The sequence below is a fragment of the Grus americana genome, chromosome 20, assembly GCF_028858705.1.
Source record: "Grus americana isolate bGruAme1 chromosome 20, bGruAme1.mat, whole genome shotgun sequence".
Classification (NCBI taxonomy): domain Eukaryota; kingdom Metazoa; phylum Chordata; class Aves; order Gruiformes; family Gruidae; genus Grus; species Grus americana.
In genome coordinates, this window is record NC_072871.1 from 8277912 (window position 1) to 8295058 (window position 17147).

Here is a 17147-nt window from a genome sequence, read left to right on the forward strand (position 1 = left end):
TGCAGGTTTTGGGGCGCAAGGCCAGGCAGCCGTCGGGGGGGAGAAGGTATTTCATGAGATTCCTGTCATGTGGGCATAATTAAAGCTTCTCGTTATCACGGTGTTAGCGGCAGCGAGGGGCGTGCTCTCGGAGGGGTGCCGTTGCAGGAGGCCCCACGGCTGCAATTAGGTGATTCTGCCCTCTGGCCACGCGGATTTAATTACTCCCTTCCCCGTGTTTTCTTCCCAAGGGGAGGGGAGAGACGTCCCGCAGCCCAGCCCGGCGCAGTGAGGCAACGCAGAGCCACGGCAGCCCCTGCCGAAGAACAACAAAGCCCTGGAATTAGAGATGTGCTGGGAGTTTACTTTACCGCAAAAAAATGTCAGAAATCCGTATTGTTTGGACAGGGATTTGCTAGGGATCGCTAGATAAAAGCCTGGCAGGGACCCAGCCGAGGGGGAAAAAGTCAGCCAGCTCCTTTCTCGTGGTGGGGACTCGCGGCCGAGCGAGGGATGCACCACACCACTGGCACGGGGGGTTTGGGGGCCAAGGCATGGGCAGGGATGGTTGGTGCCTTCGGGAGCCAGAGCAGCACCGGGGCCTGGGTGCGGCATGGGGCCAGGGAAGGCGATGCCAGGCAGCCCCGTGCCCGGCACCAGCCTTGAGTCTTTCCAGCGGGAAACATTTCAGCCATTGCAGCATCCCGGGCACTGGGCTCAGCTGTCCGGTGATGGCTCCACAGCACGAGGAGCCCGTCCACAGCCCGATGGGACGTCCGGCCGGTGTGCAGGGCTGGCTGGTGCCAAGGGGCAGAAGCTGGGCTGCAGAGGCTGCCCTCAGCCCTCGGGCCCCCCCGGCAGCTCCACACTGGCCAAATTTTTGCAGCAGGGGCAGGGCAGCTGCTCCGGCTGTGCCCATGCTCAGCTGCTCTCCTCTCCCTTCCCCGCTTGCCCTGGCAGCGGGGCTCAGCTCCCGGCTGCTGCTGCTCGGGCAGCAGCTCAGACCTGCAAAATGCCAAATCCCCCTTTCCCCCAGGACCCAGCAGGGCCTGTTCCCCCAAGTCTACGCTCGGGACTCGCATGCCTCTGAGCTGCCCGGCTTGGGGCCCGCAGGCACAGCCGTGGCACCGCCGCTGGGTGCTGCAGGCTCTGGGGGCTGCTGGGTGGGGGGGTGCCCTCCCCGGGCTCAGCATGGGGACTCCATGCTTGGGCTGCAAGGAGCCACGCCAGCCAGATGTGTAATGAACAGCAGCCACGTGTACCCGTAACCCCTGGGCACGCCTGGCCATGGGACAGCGATGGCAAGCGCTCCCCTTGCCTGCTCCTCCCTGCCCGCTCCTCCCTGCCCAGCTTCGGAAGAAATGACAGTGCACGCAGACCCATTTCACATCTCATTTTTTTTTAATACTGTTCACGTCTAAAATGACCAAAACCAAGCCAAGCGGTCCTGGCCCCTCACCCTGCCTCAGGCAGAGCACAGGAGGCCCGTGGGCTCCCTGGCCATGCGCACCTCCTTCCCTGCCTGCTGCTGGGTGCAGGCAGGGCACCCCAGCACTGCAGGCAGGCTGCTCTGCGCCCGCTGCCAGCAGAGGGGACTCCGCACGGCTCTGGTGAATGCATTTAAATAATAAGCTAATGAGCGGCAAAAGCAAAGGCATCTTAATCACGTCTCCTAAAATAGCAATCAGCAGCTGCTCCTCCTGTCCCAGCAGCAAGGGGGCCCTGCCCACCCCGCAGCAGCTTGGGGCAGGCGAGGGCACGGTGCCCAGGCAGCCGGCACCAGGCTGTTACGGCACTCACACCGCTGGCAGCTCGTGGTTACAGTAAGCGCGGGGTCCGGTGGGGCATGTGGGGAGCGGTGCTCAGGCTGGGTGCAGCGTGGGTGGGTGCTCAGTGCGGTGGCACGAGGTGGGTGCTGCCGTGTCGCTGGTGGCACAGACCCATCTGCCTCCCGGTGCTGCAGGGATGGGGGGCCGGGCTCCTGTCCCGCGTCCCCAGGAAGGCAACGCCGGCCAAGCTGCCGGCTGTGGGGCAGCCCCACAACCCCAGAGGCCACCTTGTCATGGGGAAGTCTGCTGGGGGCAGTGCTTACCCGCACCCCCTGCCCCGCGATGCAGCAGGCACGGTGCAGGTGACCAGGGCATGGCGGGTGGGAGGGTGGTGGGGTGGAGGCCGGGCTCTCGCCGCAGCCCTGGCCCAGCTGGGGTGCCGGGAGCAGGCTGCAACAGGGTGCCCCGGCCAGGCATGGTGGGGGGTGGGTGCAGGGGCGTGTCTGGGACCCGGCCGGGTGCTCAGACCACGAAGCGGAGACTGTATGTCATCTGATGGCCATTGTCCCAGGCGTAGAGCACCTTCTCCTTGGGGTTGTAGTCGACCTGCGTGGTGAAGGCATACTGATTGAGGAAGGGCAGCCGGAGCTCTGCCTCCGTGTCCGTGTGTGTGTCGAAGGCGTAGGAGATCTGCCCTTCCTTCTGGCTGTAGGTGTCCACAGCATACAGGATGCCGCAGATGATGAAGCAGTTCCCGTAGGCGTTGCGCTTCAGCCCCGTCTTCCAGGTGGTCTCCCTGCGCACCGAGAGGTCCCCAGGGTCGAGTCGGCTCAGAACGATCACCTCCTGCTGCGAGTAGTCGTAGTCCACAGAGGGGTAGATGACCCAGAGCCCGCTCTCATCCACGGCAAAGTCGATGTCTGAGTGGCCTCTCCACTTCCAGGGCGTCGTGTCCTCATACACCACGTCGTGGAGCAGTGCCCAGCCCGCCACGTACCGCTCCTTCAGGTCGTACTTGATGATGTTCTTGGTGAAGGCACGGTTGTAGTAAAAGGCCCCCCGGTACACCACATGCCCGGTGCCGATCCAATTGTAGGGAAGCTTGTAGAGATTGCTCCAGCGACCTGCAAGCAGTTGGGAGAGGCGTTGGGCCCCCTTGCAGCACTGGGGTCCCGTGCATGATGGTCCGCATGAGCCAGCAGTGGCAGGGGACTTGTGTCCTGCTTGCTGCCCCATGGGTGCTCCCCAGCTTAGGTCCCTGTCCATTCCCCACCACCCCCGGATGCAGCACAGCCGGCGTTGCATGGCGCTGGGCACCCACCCAGGAGGAGCCAGGGGTCCTGCGCCTGCTCAGCCGCTAGCCCTCACCCTGCTTGAAGTTGTCGAGGCTCCTGAACTCCACTAGGCTGTTGCCATAGTAATAGTTGGTGACATAGATGCGGTCATCCTTGGCCGCTGGGTCCTTCATCCAGGCCCCCTCGTTGCGCCCGTAGCTGTGGTGCTCTGTGGGGGGCTCCACTGACTCGATGGTGCCTTCGCACTCCACCTCCTTCACTGGGTACCAAGGAGGAGGAAGGGTTACCCCTGCCCGGGCAGCCTGCCTCCTCCGGGGAGGGGAAGCCCGTCCCTGTAGCAGGGTTATTGCTGGCCCAGCCTGGCCACGGGTGCTGGGACCACCAGGCTGGGTGCCCCCTCCCAGCGCCGCCTGCTCACCCACCTCTGTTTGGCGTTTCGGGGCCTGGGGTGCTGTCAGCCCCCTGCCCAAAGACAGTGGCGGGGGGGCTGCGGGTGGTGGTGCGGGGGGCCGGGGCGGTGCTGGGCGCAGCTGTGGTGCTGGGCACGGCGGTCTCTGCCTGTGCGACAGCTTGGGCTGGGATCCCCTCAGCTGGGGGGGGCGGGGGGCCCCTCTCCTCCTGCCGCTCCAGCGCAGCCGCCCCCCTCGTGGGGCTCTCTGTGGGGGATGAGCTGGGGGGTCGGTGCGTTGGCAGGGGCAGCCCCCGGCCCTCCGCCCCGCTGAGCGGCACCACGGCAGAAAGGTGCTCCCAGCCCCCTGCACCCCTGCCCTGTCCCAGGGACTCACCGCGGCTGCCGGCTGGCCCCTCCACCGCCCCCGCCTGCCCAGCCTTGTAGTAAGTGATGCCCCGGACCACGGTTTGCTGATGCGCCGATGGCTTGGGCTTGGGCTTGGGCTTGGGCGTAGGCTGCGAACCCCCCCTGGCCTTCACGGTATCCTTTTTGGGCTTCTCAGGCTTCAGCTGCTTCTCCTTGGGCACTCGGGGGGCTGCCCTGTCCCCCAGCGCCTTGCGGGTGCTGGGGTACCGTCCTGCTTCCTTCTCTCGGCCGCCCGCCGTGTCCTGGGGGGCACAGCCCGGTCAGACCCCCTCCCCTCCCGTTGCCGGACAGCAGGCACAGGCACCAGCCCTTGGCTGCCGGTGTGGTGCACCCCGATGTGCTCATGGGTGCTGCCAGTACCTGCAGCGAGCCTTGGGGTGCTCGGCTCTGCCCCCCGGCAGGAGAAGCCCAGCGGCACTGGCCATGCCTGCGAGGGGCTGGGTCCCCGGGGGGGTACCTGTGCCTTGCTTTCAGGGACGGCGGCAGCGTCCTTCTGCAGTAGCTGGTAGCCCAGGTTGGAGATCTCCTTCTTGATGCTGATCATGATGTCAGAGTAGTTCTCATAGCGTCTCATCTGGTCGGTGAGGTGCAGGACACTCTCCTTCATGAAGTCATTCTCCCTGCTCAGGTTGGTCTTGATGGTCTGGAAGAGAGGAGAGGTGTGGAGCCCCACTCGGGGAGCCCATGGCACCCCTGGACAGTCCCGAGCAGCCAGATGGGACACGCCACGGGGACAGTGCCTGCAGGAGCTCACTCACCTCCTCCAGCGTGTTCATCTGGGCCACCACCTTGCTGATGTAGGAGTGCACCTTCATCAGGTCCATGCTGTAGAGTGTTCCCTCCAGCAGGTCCACCATGGACTGCAGCTGCAGAGGGAGAACTGGGGCTGGGGCAAGGGACAGGGCTGCGCAGCTGCTGCGGATGCCCCCATGTGTCCCTGTCCCCACTCACGACCAGAGTGCAGGAACCGCACTGCTCCATTGCCCTGTGGGCCTGCTGGGGCAGGAACGGGGAGCGTGGGCTACTGCATGTGGAGAGGGGATCTCTGGCCCCCAGCCCCCAGTCCCACCACGCCTGAGATACCTTGAAGAGCTCGGGCGCCTGCTTCTTCAGCTTCTCCATCTTCCACTCGTTCTCGCAGGGGTTGAGTGAGGAAGGGGGGGCAGTGCAGGAGCACTTGCAGTCGGCCCCCGAGCTCACCGTCTCCACCGTGTAGAAGTCCTCCACCCGCATGCTGCCATTCCTGACACGGCTGCAGGCATCCTTGCTGAGCGGCCGCAGGATGCACTTGCAGCGGCAGTCAGAGCCCTCGGAGGTCATCCGGACCTGGTCTGCCTCACCCAGGGCCTGCGGGGGGGACACAAGGCAGTGGGGTGGCCGGCAAGCCCGGCGTCCCACAGAGCCCTGCTGACCCCAGCAAGCCCTCATGGCCGACTCCCTCTCTGCCACATGCCCAGAGGTCTACAACTGCCCCTGGGGCTCCCGGCCATGCCCCAAAGAGCGTGGGGCGCCATCCAGCACCCTGCCCCACCACCCTGCACCTGGGTGATGGTGACAAAACCCAGGCAGCTGCTCGCCCCCGCAGCCGCCAGAGCATTTTGTGCTCCAGATATACTTCGGTCCCGTTTCTATAGCTGTTTCCCAGCCTCCAGCAAGACCTGGCAAGAACGAGCAGGGATGGTGTCAAGGAGACCCAGAAGCGCCTCTGTCCCCCCGCGCCCACAGCCCAGAGCTGACACAGGGTCTGTTGTTCGTGGTGACACGCAGCCACCTCAGGGCGAGCTCGGCCCCTCCAGACTCCTGCAATGGCCCGAGGCACACACTCAAGGACTCCCTTGTTTCCACACATGGCCCTGACTCACGCCATGGAGCCCAGGGTGCTTTTCGGCTGGTTTCTGCAGATAAGGAGCTGTTCTCCCCGCGCTGCGCTTGGGAACAAGGCTGCGGCACTGCCTGCCCCGCGGGATGGGGAGCTGGGTCACCCTCACCCCCTGCCACCGGCTGTGCACCCGTGGGGGACATCTGGGCTGGTGGGGAGCATGGCCGGGCTGCACTGGGTGTCCCGTGTGTGGGGACGCGCCTGCTCCAAGCGCCGGGGAGGGGGGGGGGGCAGGAGGAAGGGGAGAGGCAGCCTAGGGACTCTGCCCGGAGGGATTCTGACTCACCCTGGGAAACTAAACGGTGGTAGAACTGGGAAACGACCTTAACTCTGGCTCTCCCACCCTCCCCCGGGAGCACAGTGTGGCGTGGGAAAGGGCAGAGGCCCACAGGGCTGATGTCCTGCCTGCAGGCAGCACCCACGGTCACGCAGGCACCATCCTTCCCGTGCCCAAGCGGGTGGACGTGCTGGTGGCACCCGGGCAGCAGCTTTCCCCGGGCTGCCCTCCCGGCAGGGACCCCCAGCTCCCCACAGCCGGGCCAGGGGCTTCCCGTCCTAAAGCGGCAGCAAAATCTCCTGCATTTTGCATTTCAAAAAAGCTGCTTCTTTCAAAGGGAAAGGAAGGTCCCCCTGGCTGGGAGGAAAACACCAGGCTGCCAGGGCTGTAAATTGAACAGGAACTAATCAAAGTCTCGGCAGGGAGCAGCGGGGCAGGGAGCGGGACCCCTTCCCCAAACACCACCTCTCCAGGCTCTCGCACCTCCCTGGGGCCCCCTGACCTCCCCAAGGCAACGCCAGTGCTTGTGCAAACAGGCAGGGCGATTCACAGCTCAGCGGCGAGCTGCTGGCTCCTCCGTGCACACCCAGGCAGCTCCTCGGCCCCCGAGCTGGGCTGCCGTCCTCGCCATGAGCTCTGTCCCTCCGTGTGCACGGTGCTGCACGAGGTCCCGGTGTGCACGCACATCCCCGTGGGAACTCTGCACGAGGTTCTGGTGTGCCCTGAGGGAACCCCATGTCAGCACCTGGCTGGGGTCCCCCGTTCCCACCAACGCCCCAAGCACCCAACCACCGGTGAAGCTACCGCGGCCGCAGCACAGCCCAACACCCAGGGACACGCTGCAATCCCGCCCGCCATTGGCACCTTCCGCAGGGAAGGGCTGCAGCTGCCTGCGCTGGAAGCTCATTCCCGTGGGAGCAGGCAGCCGCGGGCTGCGCGTTCCCTCCCACGGCCCTTGGCAGCGCTGCGGCGGGAGGCACGGCCGGCGCGGAGGCCCCGCGTGTCCCATGAGGTGGGGAGCGAGCAGGCTGGAGCCGTGCGCAGCAAACGCGCCCGGAGCAGCCCTGTCAGTGGCTGTTTACACTGCGCGGGGCCCGGCAAACGGAGGCTCCCCCGCGGCACGAAGGGGCGACCTCTTCTCCAGGGCGCAGCCTCATGGGCAGCTGGCTGGGCAGGCAGCCGGCCGGGCGGGCAGCCAGCGGCCCAGGGGCCCGGCAGCCGCTTTTGTCTTATGGCCACGCAGCACCAGAAAAATCTGCTCACCTTGGGTCGAGGTGTGAGTGGGTGCTGGGGGCTGGGGAGAGACCGACTGCCCCTTCCCGGGCGCTGCGTGCACTTCGCTGCGCAACAGCCAGGGCAGCCGCCTGCCTTCACATGGGGTAGAAACATTAAACCTCATTCTGCCTTCTAAATGGCTTCCTTAAACAGGAACCGTATGTTCTATTTATACAGAAAAGGCTATAAACAAGGAAGTCTTAAAAAAAAGGCCCCTGCACGATCCATTCCGCGAGGGTCACTCCGCGTCGGTGCCTCGGCTGCAGGGTGATGTCTGCCCAGGCATCCTCTGCCAGCCTGCGCTCGGTTCTGCCCCGAACCTTCAGGAAAAGCCCATGCCACACGTGGGACTTGCTCCCCAGCAGCGTGTGGGTGGGCTGGGACATGAGGGCACGAGGCAGCGCCGGCCGAAAGCCAGCACGCTGCACCGGCTGCTCGGGGACAAAATGTAACAGCTCCCCAAGAAACCTTGGTGGGGGCTGCTGCAGCCCCAGGGCGTCTCCGGGTGGTTCTTTCCCTGAATCCCCCTGCTAACCACAGACCCAGGCTCAGGGTGCAGGCAGGCGGGTGCTGCCCCTCCTCTGGAGCTGGGTCCCAGCTCTGCGGGGGGTCTGCACACCCACGGCTGGCCCGGGAGAGCATCCCTGCACTTTGCTGAGGGTTTCTTCACTCCCGGTTTTCAGAGCTGGATAATTTTCCCAGCACTGCCTAGTTTCAGGGACCTCTTGCAAGAGCGTCCATGTGAGCAGATTTTGTGCCATTATTTGGAGAAAGCGGGACCTTTGACAATGAACCTTGGCCAGCTTTTAAGCTGTCCTTTGATTGCTGCCAGAGGACTTGTCTAGGAGGAAAACACGCTGTGTTGATAAGCACGCTGCCACACCGCACGCCTCCTGCACAGCTGCTGGAAGGCATGTCCCCATCACGGGAGGGAAACCATGTCACCCTCCTCTTCCTCCTCCTCCTCGGCTTGGCACAATGCTTTAAACATGTTCCGCAGCATGGCGAGCCGAGGCACAGCTGGGTCGTGGCTGATGGCGGCCAGGCCCCAGGCGCTGGCGCTGCTTGGGTGTCCCGTGTCAGTCACAGGGACATGACCATGTGAAGCGCTTGTGTGGCACACGGATGCCCACTGATGGGATCTCATCCAAATGGCAAGAACTGCAAAAATACCTTCAAGCACAGCAGGGAGCACCTGCGCGGAGGCAGGGATGGAGGAGGTGACACCACTGCGCAGGTCCATGGGCTGCGGATCCCAGAGTCCTTCAGACAGCATCACCCCTGAAACCCTGCTGGGAACCCCCCAGCACGAGGCTCCCCCCGACACCACTCCCAAGCCAATCGCTGCCAGCAACAGCTGTGTTTTCATCCTGTTCCACCAAATGACTCGGAAAATCCTGGCTTTTTAACGCTTTGGCGATCCTGGCATCAGTGCCCTTCCTCCCCGGGGGCTGCTCCCACCACCTTTTCCCCGGGCTGGGTCCCGATGTCCCGGCTCTGGCCTCGCCGGGCCAGCAGCAGCGGGGAGGGCAGGAACCGGGGGCTCTCGGATCCACGCGAGAGACTGGCTCCCACGCGCCGCCGCGTCCCCCTCCCGCACTCCTCCCAGCTCCGCGGGGGAAGTCTTGCCCGGGCCGTTCTCCCTGGCACGGAGACGTTAATTGCAGAGCTCATCGCCGCAGCGCCGGGGTTTGGGCACCTCCCAACCCACCAAGCGCGCTCGCAGCCCCGAGCATTCCCTCCGCCGAAACCCCCGCAGCGAAGGGGGCACCGGCACCAAACCGCACCGGCCCTTTCCCCGGGAACGTCCCACGCTCCGCACCGGGGGGCGGCCTGGCTCGGTGCGGGGGGGGGGCTGTGCCGGCGCCCCCCCGCCCCGCTTCCCGGGGGGCCCAGGCAGCGCCTGAGCGGGGCTGCGGGCTGAGCGGAGCTCGCCGGGGCGTCGTGCCCCCAAATCCGCTCCAGCAGGGAAGCACCGTCTCTGCCGTCCGAGCGGGGAGTCCCGGCCGCAGGGACCCGGGTCCTCGGTCCCCGGCGCAGGTTGCGGTGCCGGTGCCAGCCCGGGGAGGGCTCACACCGCCCGCTCGGGCACCCCCGCCCGCTCCGCTCGCTGCCGGCCCTGCCCGTGTCGGTGCGGCTGGAGGCGGCGGGGGGGCCCTCCGCCTTGGGACCTCCCCGGAGCCCGCCCGGGCACAGCAGCCACCGCTGCCGCCGCCGGGGCCTCTGGACCGGTACCGCCCGCCCCGACGGCTCCGGCCCCGCGGGGAGGGGGGGGAGCTACACCCGCCCGCTCCCGGGCACCCGCGGGGGCACGGCGGGTAGGCGCACCCCCGGTCCCGATCCCAGCCCCGATCCCAGTCCCGACCCCGGTGCCGGTCCGGCCGGTCCTTACCGTGGCGGGGCCGCGCGCCGCGGCCAGCGCCGGGAGCAGCAGCACCGGGAGCAGCAGCGCCCGCATGGCGAGAGCGGCGCCGAGCGCCCGCACCGAGCGCCCGCTCCGCCCGGCCTGGCCCGGCGGCGGGGAGGAGCCGCCCGCCCGTCCCGCCCCGTCCCGTCCCGGCGGCGGCACCGGCCCCAGGAGCGGCGCCGCGGCGGCGGGGGCGGCGCGGTCCCGCCCGGGCAGACCTGTCCGGTGCCCGCCCCGGGGCCGTCCGGGCTTTCCCTGTACCGGGGCTGGCTGCTGGCCCGCACGGGGCTGTCCGGTACCCCAGGCTGCCCGCTGCCCCGTGCCAGGGCTGCCCCGCTCCCTCCCCGGGCTGCCCGGTGCCCTTCTCCCGGGCTGGCCGATCTCCTCCTCTATCGAGGCGGGTTCCCCGGGAGGGCCCACCCCGTGTCTCCCCGGGGCTCCCCGGTTTCCCCTCTCCCGGGCTGCTCGGTGCCCGGTGCCCGTGTCGTGCCGGGGACGCCCCGTGCCGCGGGGCAGCGCTCCGGGCTCGGGCGGCGGGTGCCCCCTAGCGCCTCTCCGCTCCGGGCGCACGGGCCCGGCGAGCCGGAGGGAAGCGGGGTGCGGCCCCGCTGTCGGGGCGGCGCCCGCGGGACGCAGGGACCGGCCGCACCGCCCGCACGGCACCGACCGCGCCGGCCGGGGGCGGGGAGCACCGGAGGGCGGGGCCGAGCGGGGGCGTGGCGGCCCCCGCGGGTACATCCGGGCGGCGCGCGCGGACTACGTTTCCCGTCGTGCCCCGCGGGAGGGCGGGGCGGCCCGGCCCGGCCCGGCCCGAGCGCGGCGCCCGCAGCGGCGGCTCTGGCTGTCAGCAGCGCCCGGAGCGGCCATGGGGCAGCGCGGCCGCCGGGGCCCCTGAGACCCGCCGCGCCCCGGCCCGGCGCGGCCCCGGCGCCGCCATGGAGCTGGAGCCGCCCGCAGAGCTCCCGGAGCCCCGCGCCGCCGCCAAGGGGCCGCCCCGCAACGGTGAGTGGAGCGCGGGGTCCGGCCCGGCCGCGGGCGCCCCTCAGGGCCCGGGGAGGAGGAGGGGGAGCGGGGGGCCGTGTGGCGCGGGCCCTGCCGGGCCGGTAACGCGCCGGGGCGCGGAGCCGCGCGGTGCCGGGGGCTCCGCCTGCCGCATCTCGGCCGCCCCACCGGGGTGCGGCGGGGGGGCTCCCGGCGGCCGCAACTTTCCGCGGTCGTGGGGCACAACAAAGGGCCGCGCCGGCCAGCGCGTGCTGCCCGCCCTGCCCGCCGCGGCTGCCCCGCTGTCAGGGTCCGGGCCGCGGGGCAGCGGGACGTGCCGCTCAGCCGCCGCCCCCTTCGCGGAGAGCGGCGGGGCTCCGCGCTGCGGGACGAGCGTGGGACGCGCAGGGTTCTGCTCCGCTTGTCACGAGTGCCCCTCTGCAATCGAGGTGTCCCCTGCTAATTTCCCTTCTTTCACGCACACAAAAAAGTATGGGGTTTTTTTTTTCCCCTCCCCATTTAAATCTTACGTATCGCGACTGTCGCAGCGCGCTCCGCTGGGGCGAGGCACGGTGCGCCGTATCGCTGCTGAGACTCTCGCGTTCCGCTGCTCCCCGCGTGTTTTTCGGCGCGGCGTGACTCGGTGTCACGCTGCCCTCGGTACGGGCTCGCCGCGCGCTGCCGGTTCTCCCCGCTGACATCTGGGTGCTGTGCACACCCACACACAACGTGCATCCGATCGCAGGGTGCTGCTGCCGCTGCTGCTTCCCGGCGGGGCTGCGCGGGGAGCCACGGGCACCATTTGGGACGGACGCTTTTACACCTCCAGTATGCAGATACTGCATCTGCACTTGAATGTCCCTGCCAATTTTTATGGTTTACAATTGCATTTTACCATCTTAAGGTACCCTGTTCTACAAAGGATTTGCTCAAACAAAAGAGGCTTCTTATCAGGCAACATCACTGGCACTGGCTAGAAACAAGCCCTACCAAAATATGCGCGGTGCTGGCAATTACAGAAATGGGTGTTTCTATAATTACCCTGAAATGTAATTTTGGATTGTGTCCCTTTGTGAGGCTGCTAGAAACATTTTATTCCGCTCTTTATTAGATGATACTTTTCATCCTTAATGCTTTTTGAACTTTCTGACTTAATTTGGGAAGCGTCTGTTCCTCTGGCGTCCTTAATAATGCAACGATATTAACGCTTTGTCTGCATTAACTATTTTTCCTACAGAAATGTGGCCCTTCTGGGCAAATCTCTTGACTCATCAGATTAGTTTTAAGCATTAGTTGTGTGTCTTTCATAGCGATTTCATGTGATGGACATTCTACCTGTGGCTGGGGTTAGTCTTTTGAATGGATGATGTAACAACTTTTTACTACTTTGCCTTAAAAAAATGTGAAATAGTGGCACGGTGTTGAGACATTGCTTGACCTTCAGTCTTTCTAAAGCCTACAACAGCCAGGGGAGGAGCAGGAACGAGTGGCTTGTTACTGTGTTGGCTTATAAAATATCTGCAAACGGTAATGGAAAATGAAGAGTCTTTAATGTTTCCTTTTTTTAAGGAAGATTCATAGCACTTTCGGTACCTTGAAATACAGTATCTTCACTCTTTGTGGAAACAGTTAAAATTGTATGCCACGTGTATCTTCTATGTATCTATATGTATAGGATTGTATTCTCGGTGTCTGTGTTAAAATCATTAATGAACTTAAGCTCTGCACGTGGCTTCTGTGTTAACCCTGAGTAAAGTGCCACAAGTTTATTGGCATCTTCAGTGAAAGAAGCCTCAGAATAACTTTGAAATGCAGTGACGCGATTTCATGTTGCAGTTACGGTAAATTACAGCCTCATTATTTGAGGGGGCACTTGACATTCTTAGAATATAAGATGATGGTTTTCCCTTACTAATTTGAGTACATCCTCTTCCACGTAAGAAACATATTTTGCCATTGAGCAAATCAATGGCAATGAGTAAAATGAATTCTTTTAAAAAATAATTTCACTAGGGCATTCATTTTTCCTGTACTACTAGCAATTATTTCTCAACAGGGTGCCATTTAAGACCATTTTCCCTATAGCTTCAGTTGGCATCTTTTTCCTGTGTGAATGAAACATGATGGCTTTTACACAGTTTTAATTATTTTGTGTTTTAACTAAAATAGTGGTAAAGCAGGTTATCTAGAATTAAGGTAACTTTGGACGCTTTGTGTGGTATGGTCTTAGAAGACAAATTTTAGTATTGGGAAACTACTTGAATTTTGCGTTCCCTTAAAATTATCGGAGTTTCAGATAAGTAGATTACTACTCTGGATGAACCTCATACCAGAGAGGAGAAGAAAGTTGTAAGAGCTCAGAGAATGTAAAGTTTGAAAAGAAAAATCCCATTGCTTGCATCCCTTCCCTCTTCCACAGCGCGCTCAAACTTTACTGGCGCACACTGACGTTTTTAGTGGTTCTTTATGCTTGATTGCTTTGCATCTGATGAGATAAGCCTTTGCTTAACAAAGACTTTTTCATTGATATAGTTAGGTCTTAGTTTGCTTGCTATAAACATTTCTTTGAAGAGTTAGGAAGAAAAACAAATTGTCAAATGGCAATGCTGCTAAAGTCGAATGTCTCTGAATAAACAAGAAGCTACAGTGTTATTTTGAGTATTGCCTTGTTGAATGTAGGTAGCTCTTGCTTTTGTGAATAATAATAGACAATAATACATAATAGAATTTTGAGCTTGGGTGTATGTTGGGAAATAAAACTTTTAATTTACAAAGAACTTAATTCCTTTGTTATGATTTGATTTGATGGTAAGATGGAAAAATACCTCTCAGTGTAAAGTTGGAATTTGGTATTGATGGCTTCTGTAGATCATTAATCAGGAAAATGGGTTATGCATGCCTTTTTGTACTAAAAACAGGACTAGCAATGTATGTTCAGCAGATGCAGTGTGTGATGTGACATGGCAACAACAGGATTTTTTCCCTGCTTTGCTATAAAACAGTATAAAGATACTGTATTATAGAAAAGGGGGGAACTTTTCTATCTAGGAGACTATTTCTTGATTGTTGGGAAGCAATAGTCATCTTTGTCTTGTCTCTGGTGGCAAGTCATTTGTGATATCTTTTTTTTGGGGGGGGTGAATGTGCAAGTGATTTATTAAATTACTGTTCAACTCTTACATGGTGGTAGCTTCAAACAAATGCATTTACGCTGGCATTCTCTGAGAATGAGAGCACAGTTTATCCTGTTGATAAACTGCCTATTTAAATAAAGCCTTCAGCAGTGTAATCTGGTAATTCTAATGAAGTCATTTACATAAAGAATTGGCCCAGGGTTTCATCAGATGGTTGCTGGTGAGCTGAAATGCATTCTTTCCCTCCAGCTGTATTAAACTAGCCTTTTGATCCTTGCCTTTTTCTAGGCTTTAAGCCAGTGTGGTTATCACTTTGCAGAGTTAATTGAGAAAGGGAAGTTGGGGGACAAGAGGACCCTTCAAGGTTTAGCTTTAGTCTTAATTATTACAGTTCTAATTACCTAATTAGAAGACTTCCAGATTTTATATGTTGATAAAAATGATTCTGTACAGGTTTTGTTAGAAAGAGGAAATACACCGCCAATAGGCTAGCTTCAGTGAAGTTCTTTATTGGTAAATGATTACCAATAACTTATCTTGGAAGCAGTATATGTCTGGAGTATCTTAATTCTACTCCAGCTCTTTGATAAGGAGGTTTCATTTGCAAAGGGTGGACCCGGTGTCCTTCAGAGAGCATAAGTTATGTGTATACCTTCCGTTGCCTAATCATCCTGGCTATAGGTTTGTATAGGTGGTGAAATTTAAACTTAGAGAAATGTGAAGGGTTAATTTAAGCCCTTCTTCCCTTTGTGGATGCATCAGAAAAAAAATTGATAAAACTTCACCTGGGCTGTAATACCAGGGTGACTACAGACTGCTGTGATGTCCTTGTCTGAAATATCTCAGCTGGAACTTGATGGAAGCCTTCAATATTTTTCATGGGAATATAATCTGGAATTGTGAAGCCCTTGGGACTCAATCTCAAAATTCTCTTGTCATGTAAAACCCCATCATCTGTTCCAGCAGGAGATATGAATTGTGGTGGTAGGTATTTCCCAGGGTGTGTGGTGTGCTCAGGTCAGCGTGGGGGGTCTCTGTGCTGTTGACTAACCAGTTAGCAGGTGTACTCTTCCTGAGCACCCTGGCACTACCAAGAACCGCAGGGTTTATCTGCAGGAATTGTTTTGGAGCCCTCAGATCCTGAAGCCAAGTGATTAAATGATGGCTGTCACAGTTGTAGTAAAAAAACTTGAAAAGAACTTCTGGTCTTGGAAAGTTCTGCCAAACACCAACTTGTCCTCTTCGTTCAGTCTCACAGCTGCAACTTGACTTTTTTATGTTTGGCAATACGTACTACAAATTATTCTTAAGCATATTGTTACTTTAGATGTCTTGTGTATGCTTTTGCCAGGAGATGCCATATCCCGGGCCAGTTCTATCAGCAGCTGGAAAGAAATGCCCTTTCTGTGGATCACAGGCAGTGATCGTTCTCACCCGCAAATAACTTAATGTACTATGGCATTCCTGGTTACTGGGGCTTTGGTTTAAGGTGGGTAACAGTTCAGCTGAGATCTTGGCTTATCTTGCAGTAGAGTGCAAGCTCAGAGCTTGAATTAAGGTAGGCTTGTTCCAGAGTTAGATCTCGGCGTCAGTTTGGCAGGGACTGGGGTCGCCTCGCTCAGCCTGCGTTGACTGAGTGGTTTGGTTACTAAAAGGATTTTGTTTTAATGATCTTTGTGTATGACTATACTGTATTTGTGGCAGTATCCCAGATTTGAGATACTAATAGCTTGCTACTACCAATTTGCAGGGGCAAGCTAACAGTGTCGTTAGTGTCTCTGGCTTTGTGAAGCTTTTCTCTGCCCACTTCGATTTTCCTGCTTACCTGATACATGCTGTATTGGTCTGTCACCTTAACACTTGAGCTGACCTTTAGTATTTCACTTTGATTTACATAGTGCCTCTGCTCAGTCAACTGTCCCTATCACAGGATGATATCCATAAAAATGACACTTCCTAGTCTTGAAAAAAAATCCCCAGGCCCATTGGCGACATGTGAAAAGGACACCCAGCAGGAAGAGAGGCCCATGTCTTGAAATATTCATCAATCATTTTCCTGGCACCAGGAAACCAATCAACTCTTCTAAGGGGTAGAGCGTAATCAATCACACAATGTGGGAAACGGGGATCGCTGGCCCTACCAAAAGTGTTCCTTCATGTTGACAGAGTAAAAGTGTTGTGTTTGGGCTTATTCACAAGTAGTAACTTACACCCTTGGTATAAAGGACTCAGTCTTTTGTAAAAGACAATTGGTGAAGAAAAGGGTTTAATGTTGTATATGCAGTTTAAGCTTGAACTAAAGATTTTGTTTCGAGTGATGAAGTTGAGCTATGTTTTGCTTTCAGATCTTTTCTTTACCTTTCTATATGTGATGGGTTTGCCTCTGGTTCCCAAACCTCCGTGTTCTGTAAGTTCAGCAATACGCTGTTTTTTTCTAGAGGCTCAGAATTTTAAAATTTTGCAATTTTGCCATGTAACAACTTAAGTTTGAAATAGCTTGTATTGCAAACTGATACTGAGGAAGAAATACACCTCTGGGCTCTTGTCCTCTTTTTCTGTCTTTAACTTATGTTAAAGATATATAGGTTGCCCTACACAACATATACAACAACAGTAGTTGTTGACATCCGTAGGATATTTTATTGTAGCAAGTGGATAGGGGTTATTTGAATTCTTGTTTTCTAGTAAGATGCTATAAAGTAGAACGAGTTGTTTAACTTTGTTCTTTCTATGGAAACCTCTTCAAGAGCAGTTACATAAGAATTGCTGTAACATTTATGGTAAAATAATTGGCAAGTAGATTGTGAGACTTCCTTCATCAGGAAAACATTTCTTGCATGCCTCATAGGAAAAAAGAGGCACTGAGCTAATGGCCCTAACGAGCTCTGGCTTAGTGTTGCTCTGCTGATGCCTGATGGATGCGTGGCTCGGGCAGCGGTGGGTGACTGCGGAGGCAGTGCTAACCCTGGGGGCTGCCGGCTCGCGGCAGTGTTTGTGGGTGCCGGTGCTGCTCTCTGCTTCTGAGTGTGTGGAGGTGGAGGGTTTGACACAGATTTGGCTGTGTGGTTCGAGTGCTGTGTCTGTTTTCATTTTCTATTTCAATAGCTACAGAAGCTTGAAATGAACATTGTAACTTTACAGTCTAGCACTCCTTTACAAATATACTCCAAACATGCCAGTTTGTCCCCGTGGTGGAAGGCCAAGGGCCTTTTGTGTGCCATTTCCATCAAGGGCCAGGCTGGCGGCTGCTGCTCTCGGGGCATGGCCGGAGGGGCAGAGGCTGCTCGGGGTCCCCAGCGCCTGGGCATGGCCGTACAGGCAGCCCCAGCCTGGC

At 58.8% G+C, this 17147-nt stretch overlaps 2 protein-coding genes across 4 annotated transcripts in view; one reads left to right on the plus strand and one right to left on the minus strand.

Moving 5' to 3' along the window:
* Nucleotides 1-1361: 1361 nt before the first annotated feature.
* Nucleotides 1362-10289, minus strand: OLFML2A (olfactomedin like 2A). The gene is made up of 8 exons (XM_054848450.1): nucleotides 9684-10289; nucleotides 4944-5207; nucleotides 4619-4726; nucleotides 4318-4503; nucleotides 3829-4102; nucleotides 3466-3699; nucleotides 3117-3302; nucleotides 1362-2872 (listed from the first exon to the last, which is right to left on the minus strand). The coding sequence occupies exons 1-8, from the start codon at nucleotides 9747-9749 to the stop codon at nucleotides 2271-2273; spliced, it is 1920 nt and encodes a 639-aa protein (XP_054704425.1). The 5' UTR covers nucleotides 9750-10289; the 3' UTR covers nucleotides 1362-2270.
* A 201-nt stretch (nucleotides 10290-10490) lies between these two features.
* NR6A1 (nuclear receptor subfamily 6 group A member 1) overlaps nucleotides 10491-17147 on the plus strand; it is a 98093-nt gene continuing 91436 nt past the window's right edge. For all 3 annotated transcript variants that reach the window (XM_054848473.1, XM_054848474.1, XM_054848475.1), the window contains exon 1: nucleotides 10491-10700. In XM_054848473.1, the coding sequence (XP_054704448.1) occupies nucleotides 10634-10700 (67 nt within the window). In that variant the 5' untranslated portion in view covers nucleotides 10491-10633. The remainder of the gene's footprint in view (nucleotides 10701-17147) is intronic.